The 12,729-nt window shown below is 34.2% G+C and overlaps 1 protein-coding gene across 4 annotated transcripts; it reads right to left on the reverse strand.

Annotated features, from left to right (window-relative positions):
- Positions 1 to 392: 392 nt before the first annotated feature.
- Positions 393 to 5,395, reverse strand: LOC119071909. 4 transcript variants are annotated; one of them, XM_037177025.1, is made up of 4 exons: positions 4,173 to 4,474; positions 2,371 to 2,377; positions 2,077 to 2,137; positions 393 to 2,013 (listed from the first exon to the last, which is right to left on the reverse strand). In XM_037177025.1, the coding sequence occupies exon 4, from the start codon at positions 1,967 to 1,969 to the stop codon at positions 512 to 514; it is 1,458 nt and encodes a 485-aa protein (XP_037032920.1). In that variant the 5' UTR covers positions 1,970 to 2,013; positions 2,077 to 2,137; positions 2,371 to 2,377; positions 4,173 to 4,474; the 3' UTR covers positions 393 to 511. The 4 variants fall into 4 exon arrangements, with proteins under 4 accessions (XP_037032920.1, XP_037032923.1, XP_037032922.1 ...); XM_037177028.1 differs by lacking the exons at positions 2,371 to 2,377; positions 4,173 to 4,474 and adding an exon at positions 5,014 to 5,395; XM_037177027.1 differs by lacking the exon at positions 2,371 to 2,377 and having other exon boundaries at positions 4,332 to 4,474.
- Between the last annotated feature and the right edge of the window lie 7,334 nt (positions 5,396 to 12,729).

Consider the following 12,729-nt stretch of genomic DNA (forward strand, 5'->3'; position numbering starts at 1 on the left):
AAGATCTTCTGCTCTGATAATTTGCATGGTCGTAGTAAAGTGACTTTTTTGATAATAACTGAATTGATCCTTTAAACAGAAGAAACATCTATCAGTCTGATTACTAATCATTCATCAGATCGATATTTCTGCTGTTTGAAAAAGAGGTAAACGGTTGAGGCGTAGGATTATAGAAAATGTTCAGAGGCTGAAATCAAAGAGTATTTTTTGTGATTTTTTACAAAATTTCTCCACATTTTCCTACAAATTTTCACAAAAAATATTTTAATCGGAAAATTCCAGAAAAAGATTTATTACAAAAGCTTCCAGAGGGGCTTGTTGATTAAAAGTTAACGCTAGTAGCAGTGCTATGGTTCAGGTGAAACGAATGAAGCTCCAAAAATGTAGCGTTCCTATTATGTGCTACTTAGTTTTATTTAATACAATTTGTTCACAAGATTCAATATAAAATGAAAGCAGATATAATTTTGCGGGTGCTATAAAAGGTTAAATTCTTAATCAAATTCTTAATCTAAATCATTTCGTGCGTGGGCATGCCTCTCCAAACAATTACACAAAAGTAGCACGTTAAACAAAAATCAACCAACATTCCAGCGATAAAAAGACCCAAAACCCACCAATATGACGGTGTCAAAATACCAGCCAAATACAGAATCCATGGCACAAAGTAGACGATCATATTGGTCAGAAAGCTCTGATAAAAAACGTACTCCGTTTTTCCAGTTCCTAGGAAGAAGCTGTCTATGGTGTTATTGATTGCAAAGATTATGAAAATCCATCCAACATTATACAGCATAGTTAAGGACAATTTTGCCACATTTTGATTTGCTTTACTAAAGAATGAAGCTAACAGTGGCCATAAGGTCGCTGTTAGTATTGTCATCAACACAATCCACGCTGCAAGAGAAATTGTGCTTTCTTTGGCAATTCTTTTAATCTTTGACTTTACGCTGTCGAGACCAATTTCTACTTTAACATAATTGGCAACAACATTTCCCGGTACTAAGATTATACCCCAAATAATGGTATTGAGAACAGACCAGGCCGCTGCTTCATCGGCCCCTAAATTGTTTAGAAAATTTAAGGTGACGACAAAGTAGAAAAAATTTCGCACCATGGAGTCAGCAAAATTTCCCCATGACACCCTGAAGAAGGCTTTGAAATTGGTCTTCAAGTTTTGGAAAAAAGGAATTTTGAAAAGGAATGACACCGGTCCCATTTTCTCGACCACTAAGACAAATACAAAACTGACGGTCATGGCCAAAAAGCTTTGCACAATTTTGTAATATCCTAACTCGTGAACTCCCCACTTCAACGAAAACGACTGTTCGCCAAACATGAAAAAATTAACGAAAAAAGCGATCAGCACGGTTAACACCTGCGTAACGACTAGATACGTACTGGTTGAAATTAGAAGGTAGTTCGTGAAGGCAGTTCGTAGAAGAATGGGAGTGAAACTGAATGAGCTGGTATACAAAAAGTGTTTTGTGTCCTCAATTATCGATTCTGGAGTGTTGATTAAATTAACGAATTGTGGAGTAAATATCAACATTGCGATTGTGAGTAAAATTCCACCAACAAGTAGAATCAACAGCGAAAGTTTAAATGCTACCAATGCCAATTCTTTGTTGTTTCGATAGTGATTGCCAACAAAATGAAAGAGACTGTTACCTACACCTTCCTGAATCACTTCCAATATAATACTGATAAATGTAAATTGAGACGCCACTGCCAGTGACGATTCGTTGGGAATGTTTCCGGTGAAATAGAGTGGGATGATGTTGTCGGCTATCGGTGGTATTATAGCCGACACAAAAAACTTAACGAAAACCATGGACGGAAAAAATATTTTGACGAAATACAAAATTAGTTGGCCGATTCGATGTTTAACAGATGGTGTCACATGTAGGCTTAATGATGACGTAGACGCTGTCCGTTGCACTGTAATTACTTCATCGGAGGACGACATTGTTGGATAGAATGTCAATACTTTTTGGAAATGCTTCACAATAACTATAGAGTAAAAGGTAAGCGTTAAAATTCTAGTTAGGAGGATCATAAAATGTCTTTCGTTACCTTGTATTTCATGGGTTTCAAGACTTCTTGATGCACATTTGACCTAAGATTGACCAACGAGCTGAAATAAAGTAAAGACCATAATGTTGAAATATTGAAAACAATCTCGATAGAAGCTCAGGTTCAGTTTTCACTATTAAATGACCATATAGGCCATTTATCCTGACCTGACATCGAAAATTTGCAAGAATTTCCATAAAACCGATTGTGGATCATGGTTCCCATAAGAACCGAAAAATTCCCAATTTTCCACTTAAAACATTGCTAACGCCGACCCGTACGAAACACCTTTACCAAAAGCCTTTATTGTGAAACTCTTCATTTCTCTTACTTCATTTTCTTCTCTGCTGAAAAGTTATTCGCCCTTTAAAATCACTTACATTATCCACTCTTTGCCTTGTTATCATATACAAATAAATTGCCGGAGGCAATATAGACAGCCCCGTACGAAGTCAAATTTCATAAATTCCTATTTAAACAGCCATATACCGCTATATTTACCTATATTTCATTATAAATAAACATTCCACAAATGAATATGCTATTATATAGCTCTATATGCCTGTATATAGCTCAATATAGCTGTATATAGTTGTATATAGATGTCCATATATGGGATGCCTGAAACACCACACACACATAACTAATTACTTCTCTGTTAACAGAAACTCTCTAAGTACCATTTTTCCCAAGATACATCACTTTTACTAAAATCCAATATGGCCGCCGGCAGCCATTTTGTTAGGAGACCGGAAATAGTATCGACGCTTTACATTCAGAAATCAGACATTTTTATATGAAAAACGCGTGCGAAACGGGGGGGTCAAAAATTACCCGTCCACCGCATGCGTAATTTATTTGTGAATGGCCCCTTACCAAACGGGAAAAAAAAGAATTTTCAAAATCGGATGCGTTTTACTCAAGTTATCGTGCAGACGGACGGCCAGACGGACGGACATTTTTTTTCCCGCTGATTTGGCATCTTTGGACAACCACAATATGTTTCCCCTTACTTAGGGAGTCCAATTCGACGGGTTACAAACGTATGCGTAAACCTATAAGACCCCAGTACTTCGTACGGGTCTAAAAATTCACCGGTAACGATCAACAAATAAACCAGCCATTAACGGCATAAACTTTCAGCAAATTTGAGGATTTTCCTGATAGAATTTTTAGCCCCATTTACAGTGGGGGTCGTATTTGGCAGTTCTATCCCAATTTTTGAGTTGACAATTGTTTTTATACGTTTATTTGCGATGGAGCGCCGCAATTTTCAGTCATTCCACTTCTCACATTATAATTTTAAAAAAATCTTCACTTATTGGAAAATGTGAACATCAAAACAATTGTTCACACTGTACAGAATTTACAGCCGCGTTATCACATTTCACAAACATATAAACACAACCATAGTAATGGGGCATTGAAATTTTGACATTTTTTTATTCGGATTAAGAATGCCATTGTAAACAAAAATTGTTCTATACTATTGTCGAATTTTCAAGTTTTATATTTTAGATTTATTGTTCAATTACGACTTTGACCCTAATTCAAACAGAAAAAAAGTATTCGTCGCACTTTTTCTCAGTCCAATATGAAAAATACTATTCGTACCACGGACTAAAAGTCTTTTTTAGCGTATCCGATTCCAGACCTCGCCTTCGACTCTGTCTGGAAACTTCTCACATGCTAAAAACGACTTTTAGTCCTAGGTACGAAATGTACTATTTCGCTAGAGAATTTCAAATAATGACATGAGAAAGAAAGGGATGCAGAGTGACAGATAAAGCGTTTTTCTTTTTTAGAAAGAACTTTGAAAATCATATTCATACCTTGGACCCGAAAAGTATTTTCTCTGTCCAATATGAAAAATACTATTCGTTCCACGGACTAAAAGTCTTTTTTAGCGTATTCGATTAGAGACCTCGCCTTCGGCTCTGTCTAAAAACCTCTCACACGCTAATTAAGACTTTTAGTCCTAGATACGAAATGTATCGAAACTGTAAAAACTTCAATGCCCCATTGCAATGGGCTACCTAAACCGGACGTGAAAGCGACTATTTTTTTTAAATACGTTTTCTTTTAATTAACGCCACTTACTCACAATATTTCTAAGTGAATACAGGTTGAACTTATGCTATGCCGTTCATTCAGATCTATTATTATAAACCAATTATTATACAATATCTACACAATACCATTGATGATTAGTACAAAGTGCAAGATAAGCGGTTTTTGTTTTATGTTACTCTTACACAAACGATCGGCTGATATTTTATTATTAACTTTGGCTATGTGAATGTTTCTGTGCCATATTGGACGAATAACAAAACAAGACAGACTGGAAGTTGAATTTAATCAAACTACAACTTTAACTGAATAACACAAGGGTAATCCCCATAGATATATTGTACTTAGACTCGCAAATGTTTACGAAAAAAAATACGTAAAATTATGCAAGGCTGAAAACTTTGGATATAATAGGTTTAGAAAGCTTACAGCCTTAAATTTATGTGGTCCCAACATAAAATTCAAAATATTCGATTTGAATTTAACTCGCACTTTTTTTTTTAATTTCAAATTTCAAATTCAGATTAGGAAAACATTGCACACGTATGTAATAACTTACTCATTACTGCAACTCACATGTGTGTTGCACTCACGGAAAATGAGTCATTACTTCATAGACATGAGAGGTAACATTCTTTTTTCGGATGTGTTTGGAGTAAGTTACTCAATTGTTTGAAAATTAATATTTTGTGAGGGCACAACTTGGAACCTCGGAAGTAATATACTATTAAATTCGGTCAATTGTAATATTCTATTGCAATCACAGTCATAAAATGATTGTATAAAGTACTTTACGATCACAGTTCGAATTGTAACGTAAATAAATTCCTATCGAAGGTGGTATCATAAAAAACAAACACAACTTACCGGACGCTGATGTGATAAGGTAGAAAAATTTGACATTCTTGTATGTCGAATGAGAAATAATTAATTTTTAACTCGACGGATTTTAGTAAAACAAAATTCCAGTATGTGGCGCATGACCTCAGGATTCCGGTTAGGTTATTGGTTTTTCAATTGGACCAACATCTGCCGTACGATAAGACTTTGAAACATGTCATTTTTTGAAAACAGTATTATATCTTCGAGTATAATACACATTTAAAGTCGGGTCGGGAATCCCATCATAATTTTCGGTGTGAAGGGGTAACACTACAAACTACATTCACACAAAACGAAGCAAACTAAAGCTAAGGTTTGGCTAACTTCTTTGCACTACACTTTTACATATGTTCATTGATGACAAACAAAATTTTTGTTTTCGTTTTCTTCTTTACTTTATGTTTCAATGTCAACACTTGTCGTTGGTTTGGTTTTGGTACTAATGCCTCCATATGGTCAGCCATTGGACTTACTTCGTTTGGTAACTTTGGTAATGTCAGCAAGAACAACAATAAGCGATAAATATTGCTGTCCTACAACACGTAATAATCTTAAGTTTTTATGCTTTGTATTTTGCTAAAAATGTACACTGAAAAAAAAAAAACTTTCAACGAAATGGAATATGAAACCACCAAGTAGTATATTAACGCGTTTAAATTGTGATATGTTCGACCAAATAGTAACATATTCCATCAAATGGTAGAGGAAATGCATGGAATATTATTTTGGGTAATACGCTCTGCCGCCATATAATGCGATTCGGTAGAATCTTATCCAATCGAAGTACAAGTTGCTTTAATATCCTTCCTGGTGGTATTGTGAAATTCCATCAAGAAGTATTATAAATGGTATCGGTTAGAATATCATGTCACTTAATCGTCCTACAAAAAATGATCAATGCCATTTTCAATTGACCTGCAATTTAATGGAATATATTACGATTTGGTTGCACCTTATTTTTCGGAATGTCATTTGTTAGAATTTAAATTTAATTAGCCTGCAATGAACATACAACTCTTTGAGTTCAGGTGTATGTATTGCAGAAAATTGTCATGACATTACCAATGGAGCTTATGATAATTGGATTTGAATTTTACAACATTATAGAAGCGATAGACAAGATTGAAAGAAACTTGTGAACAACCTGGTTGCTCGAGGATCAGAAAAATTTTAAACTTTTTAAGATTTTTTTTACGTGTATGAAAAGTTTGAAATCACGTCGTTAATGTGATCTACTGAAACAATTTACTCCAAAGATAAATTATCCGAAAATAATGGAACAAGTCGATCCTCTTTGTTTCATCAATAGTATCATAAATTTTTATTAATTGTAAAAAGAAATTATTGAAATCATGTCTATTGGGATGCGGTATGCACATTTCTTTATAAATTTCTACTCATTCTTTGCCTCAACATTTAAAAGTGGGAAGCTAAGTGAAATGAGTTGTGAAGTTATTGCCTCTAACTTCCACTGTGACTCGGCTTTACCCTAAGTTTTATTGACGACTAATATGGTCGAAAAAGATTCCGTTGTTTATAAGGAGGGGTACGTCGTCATACCAATTCGAAAATCAATCGACTTGCATTTTGCATTTTTCAATGGTATCAAAAAAAAAACATTTTGTTAAGATGTCAGACTTTGAATGATTTAGGATTTTCGTCACACTTTCATGCATTCAGGGTTGAAAGAAAAAGTTTCACGTTCGTCAAATTAACTAATATTTTACATAATAAATCTTCGTATATTTTAATGGTGATAAGAGGCATAATTGTTCCTCCTAAGACACACTCCAACATGATTCTTCTTAACAATTGATACCTGCTCCATATCACAACTCAAAACAACTAGGAAATTCGGAAAAGCGCAATAATTTAAATTTGAACACACAAAATTTTGACTTAAACATCAAATAACAGAAAACATATGAGACGTTAACGAGTCGAAAATAAAAAACGTTTTTTTTTATTTTAAATTGTGACCAAAATAGTATGTTACATACCAAGGATCAAAAAGGTGTGTTTTAGACCCAGGTGGTGAAAACGTCCAGGGATGGAGCGACGCGAAGCGGAGCGGAGACCAAGGACGTTTTCAACACCGTGGTCTAAAACACACCTTTTTGATCCGTGGTATGTATACTATTTTTCTTCCTGTAGTACCAAAGTCACATTCCGAACAAAACAACATACAAAAATTTTATGTCGTTGTTTACATTTGTTGACCGTACAGCATTATTCGTTCAGCGCGTAGCAATATCAATTAATGCATACGCGCGTAGCATTATCATTTAATGCATTCTTTATAACAAAAAAATCATATTTAATACGCTTCGAAATTCGAAATGTAGTGAAGCAACGCTCAATATTAATACAGAATGAATATTGAACATAAAATTCGTGCATGTTATTGCAGTTCACACAATAAATTGCTGGATTTGAGTTTAAATTGACTTCATTATATCACATGACACATCTGGGAAAGAATAAAGATAGGATCGAAAATGACATAAGCGGGAATGAAAATTGAGAGAAAAAGGTAGGGGAGAATGTTGCTCTTTCGATACTAAATTTGGTGAGTGAATGTGACGGTTTTGGTACTACAGGAAGAAAAGTATATTTGCCGACTATAGTTTCGTACACTACGCGTACATTATCAAGGCTTCTTTCTCTCGACTAAACTTACTTACATTGACTTAAAAACAATGTAACAAATGAAATTACTGTAAACATACATTCACTTGCTCACAAAACATTTGGCTATCGTCAACACAACACTACACTCAATGCGTACTTTCAATCAAGTGAACATGTGTTTTCGAGACATATGAGGACCGAAAGTAAAATGATGACAGTGACATTTACTTTCGGCCCGCAAATACGCAAGCCCACGGGGCGAAAGTAAAATGATGACAGTGACATTTACTTTCGGCCCAAGGCCTGAATTTTTTTACTTTCGGTCACCATTTGAGGACCGAAAATACAAACTTTCGCAGTATTTGGCATAAAATAGTTATTTGTGTATCTGTTTTGGACGATTGTTTTTAGGCAATTTCGCGAGTTGTGGCCCGAACGAAGTGAGGGCTACATGCGAAAGTGCCTAAAATCAATCGTCCAAAACAGATACTCAAAAAATTTTTCATGTAAGGGGTCGAAAACCCGAGAAAAATCTCGAAACTCCCTCATTTTCGGCCCCGACACATGAAAATAATTTTTTCATGTGTCGGGGCCGAAAATGAGGGAGTTTCGATATTTTTCTCAGGTTTTCGACCTCTACATGAAATTTTTTTTGAGTATCTGTTTTGGACGATCGATTTTAGGCACTCTCGCAAATTTCACGGGCTGCAAATTTCACACGTTTGAATTTTTTTACTTTCGCCCCTTGTTATGCAAAATACTATTTTTTTGAAGAAATTAAATTATTTTCATTTACTTCACAAAACAAAGTAAAATGAAAGCAAAATAAAATGATCGAGTCAAGTTTTTGACAATTGAATTTCAATTGTCAAAAACCAGAGTCGATCTTCTTATTTTGCTATTACCTTATATTACCATTTCGTTACCAAAAAGGTGACAAGACATTTATTTTGTATTACATACAATTGAGAAGAAAGTGGTAATGCCACTCGGTGACATACTACACAACCGAATGGTATCTAAAAACCGAATTGGTTGTATTTAGTAACTACCATCTGAAAGCATAAAATTGCAATCAGATTGTATTAGTGCAAAATAAATGTCTTGTCACCTTTTGGTAATGAAATGGTAATATTTTTTTTGCGTGTATAGTTGGTGTAGTTACAGTAGTTACTGCTTTATCTTAACGTTTTTATGAATTATATGAAAAAGCGTTGGTCCGTTGTATTTCGTTATCATTTTTATGTCGTCGAACTTTTATTTTTATAAATAAAAAAATAATCTGCAAGGTTTCGTGCGTTGCAGGACAGATTGTTTAATATAGAAAAATGTGATCACAAAGTACAAGATTATGGATAAATGCACTTTCCAGCCAGATGAAAAACAAGTAGGGACAAAACATAGCAAAAATAAGGTTTCATGTTGATCCGAGGAGGAGCCAATGACATTAAACACATATAGTGTGTATACATGGTCATAGTGTCAAAGTAGTGATTATGGTATCGAGAGCCAGATCTTACAAGCTTTTCATCCCTAAATGAATTTTATCTGCCTGGAACCAATGACACAAGCACGACAGAGTAAAAAAAACCAGGCAGGAGCGGTTCATTTTCGAGACGTCAAATAAGGGACCGAATACACTGTATGAAAATGAACTCAAATGAACACTGACATAAGTTGAATAATTTTATTCGCAAGAAATGTAGGGCTACTAGATTAAGATTATTCAGGTCCTTAGTCAAAGTAGCGCTTCTGCCTAGGCAGGAGAGGTTCATTTTCGAAACGTCAAATAAGGGACCTCCTGCATGGTTAACTTTACTCTGTCGTTACACAAGGTATGGTCTAATGTCAAAATTTGTATGGAGCGGAGGAAATAGCGATTTCATATAAACAAACTCACGTTTCAATGAAAATCATTGAGAGGTGATTTTGTTGATATTTTTATTTTTTATTAATTGTTCGTTTAATCAAATCAAGTTTATACAGTTTGTTTACAAATAATTCGTGTTAAAAATAAATTTACAGTCTGCCAGACTTTTCCAAATTTATGTATGAAATTTCATCATTTTAAGTAATACTAGACTTAAAAATTAAAAAAAAATTGAAATTTAATTGGAATAAATGAAATTGCAATAGGTTCATCACCTTGTAGATTGAAAAAAGCACGAAAAACAATCAATATTCTAAATTTTTTGAGTAAATACTTAACCTAGGGTTACAACAACGTTTGTTGTGATCAAATCAAATTTGAAAGAAATCGTAATTCTCATAATCAGTTCGTATACAGTGGTCATTTTGGTGATACGAAATTACAAATAGGGATGCGGTTGTGTCTATAATGACAATAGCTTGGAATTATGGCCTCCTAACAGCGAGTGGGGAGGTTTATAGGTACAGTTAGCAATTCTTTCTGCTGAAAAGCTGCCAAATTCACTAATAACGTTGTTATCATGTGAATACGTCTTGCTAAGCATACAGTTTGTTCAAAAATGAAATGCACAGTTTTTAGATTGCGAGACATTTCAAAATTGCAATCTGTCAGATAGTAAAGGATGCGTTTAATTACCCGGCGCATTAAAAGATTTGAAATTTGAATGATTTTTTCCACAGCTACATATTTTTGCATGTTAAGTTTCTTACATTTTTTGATTTTTTAATAGTAGGAAACTTAGATTTCGTAGGAAGAATTCGCGGACGGAAAAATGTAAATTTATTTTGAGTCTGAGTATTGTGCTACATCTATGATTTCTCTTAGATCGTGTTTCTATTCCAACAAATCGATGGTCTTTGAATACTCAAATCTGTAGAAAGACCGTCTGCTTCATACATTTAGCAAATTTTTTACAAGAAGTTTTATCGGCACTTGAAGTATTGGAAACACGAATAAACATCAGGGAAAAAAATTTGTCAACAATTATTTTCTACAAATATATAAATATTTGGCACAAATATGTAAATATTTGTAACAAATAAATTCGCAATTTATTTGTGACAAATATATAAAATATAAAATAATTTTAAATTATTTGTTATAAATATTTTAAGTATTTGTGACATGTAAATTCCAAATTTATTGTGACAATTAAATTATTTGTGACACATATTTTATAAATTTGCAACAAATATTTAAATTATTTATTAGAAATAAATTCAAAATTATTTGTCATAAATATTTAAAAAAAAATTGTGACAAATAATTTAAAATATTTGTCTCAAATAATTTTGAATTTATTTCTCATAAATATTTGAAATATTTGTGACAAATATTTAAATATTCGAACCAAATTTTCAACATTAAATTTGCTTCGAATAATTGAATTTTTTTCCGTGATGATTTTTTGCTGCTAATTGAAGTTGAACAGTTAGCCGCTGTACAGCACAATCGATTTCTTTGAATAAAGACACGATCTAAGAGAAATTATAGATGTAGAACAATACTCAGACTAAAAATAAATTTACATTTTTCCGTTCGCAAATTCTTCTGACGAAATCTAAGTTTCCTACTATTAAAATGCTATTTGCAAAAAATGTAAGAAACTTAACATGCAAAAATCTGTAGCTGTGGAAAAAACCATTCAAATTTCAAATCTGTTAATGCGCCGGTTAATTAAACGCATCCTTCACTATCTGACAGATTGAAATGTTCAACTGTCTCGAAATACTAAAAACTGTGCATTTCATTTTTGAACAAACTGTATTCATAGCCAAATAGTACAGGTGTACGTTAAGCCTCGGCACTTTCGTAACTTTGTGCAGTTCTTCAGTAGATAAATACTTAAAGTTCGTTCTCGATCTTCTGAAATTGATTGCCATACGTAGGCATCTATTTTCAAAGACTTTTAACCTCCTAATCAAGTACTTTGGCAAACTATGCCAAACCGCGACGGCATAAGTTAGAACCGGCCTCAATATGGTCACATAGGTTTTAACTTTAACTTCTTGCGAAATGCCATTATTGACTTTCATGATGGGATACAGTTTATGTAAACCGGTGTTAGCTTTCAGAAGCATCCTGTTCACATGTTCGTTGTGTTTAAGGTTTGGTTGAACGTAGTAACCCAAGAAACGAACGCTATCCTTGAAAGGGATTTTTGTGCCATTCATTTCAATGCCACAAGCTTTTTCATTTTTGGGACGCCCGCGGTTGGACCTCTGAATGAAAAGAGCTTCAGATTTTTCCACATTTACTCTAATTTTCCAAATCTGATAGTATCTGTGCAACTTGTGAAGGTGGCTTTGTACATTTGACTTAGCTCTGCTCAGGGATAATCTCGTAGAAAAAGTACTTGTATCATCTGCAAAGACGGTCAGGGTAGTGTTCATATGCGTCGGCAAATCAATCATGAAAATGATAAAGAGTAAAGGTCCTAGTATGGATCCTTGCGGTACCCCATCATTCACTGTTATTGGGTCGGAGAGCTGGTGTCCCAACTTAACTCTGTAACTACGTCCTTTGAGGTAGGAGAAAATAATTCCGATGAGATAATCGGGAAACTTCAAGTTTATCAGTTTATATATGAGTCCTTCAACCCACATAGTGTCGAAAGCTTTTTCAATGTCTAGAAAAGCGGCTATTGTAAACTTCCCATCGTTAAAACCCATTATTGCTTCTTCAAATAACCTTATGAGAGCATGAACGGTAGAGTGCTTGCTCCTAAAGCCGAATTGGCTGTTTGGCAATAAGGCATTTGTGTCGCAGTATTGTAATATTCTTAAATGAAGGACTTTTTCGAGTACTTTACTCAAACTGTTCAATAGACTAATGGGTCTAAAAATTTTTGCCTCGTTAGCGGGCTTGCCTGGTTTGGGTATCGGTATAACATGGGCTTCCTTCCATGAATCAGGGTAGTATCCTATGCTCAGAATACAATTAATCAATTTAGCGAGGAATTCGAGTGCAGACCTGGGAAGCTTTTTCAAGACGATATTTGGGATAGCATCCGGTCCATACGACTTTTTATTTTTCAAATTTTTAAGAATTATTCTAATTTCCTCAGGATCCGTCAAACGTAGCTCAAACAAATTTGACGATGACTTCTGAGAGAAGGAGATTACTTCAGACAGCACAAG

This window comes from Bradysia coprophila (assembly GCF_014529535.1).
Source record: "Bradysia coprophila strain Holo2 chromosome IV unlocalized genomic scaffold, BU_Bcop_v1 contig_5, whole genome shotgun sequence".
NCBI classification, from domain to species: domain Eukaryota; kingdom Metazoa; phylum Arthropoda; class Insecta; order Diptera; family Sciaridae; genus Bradysia; species Bradysia coprophila.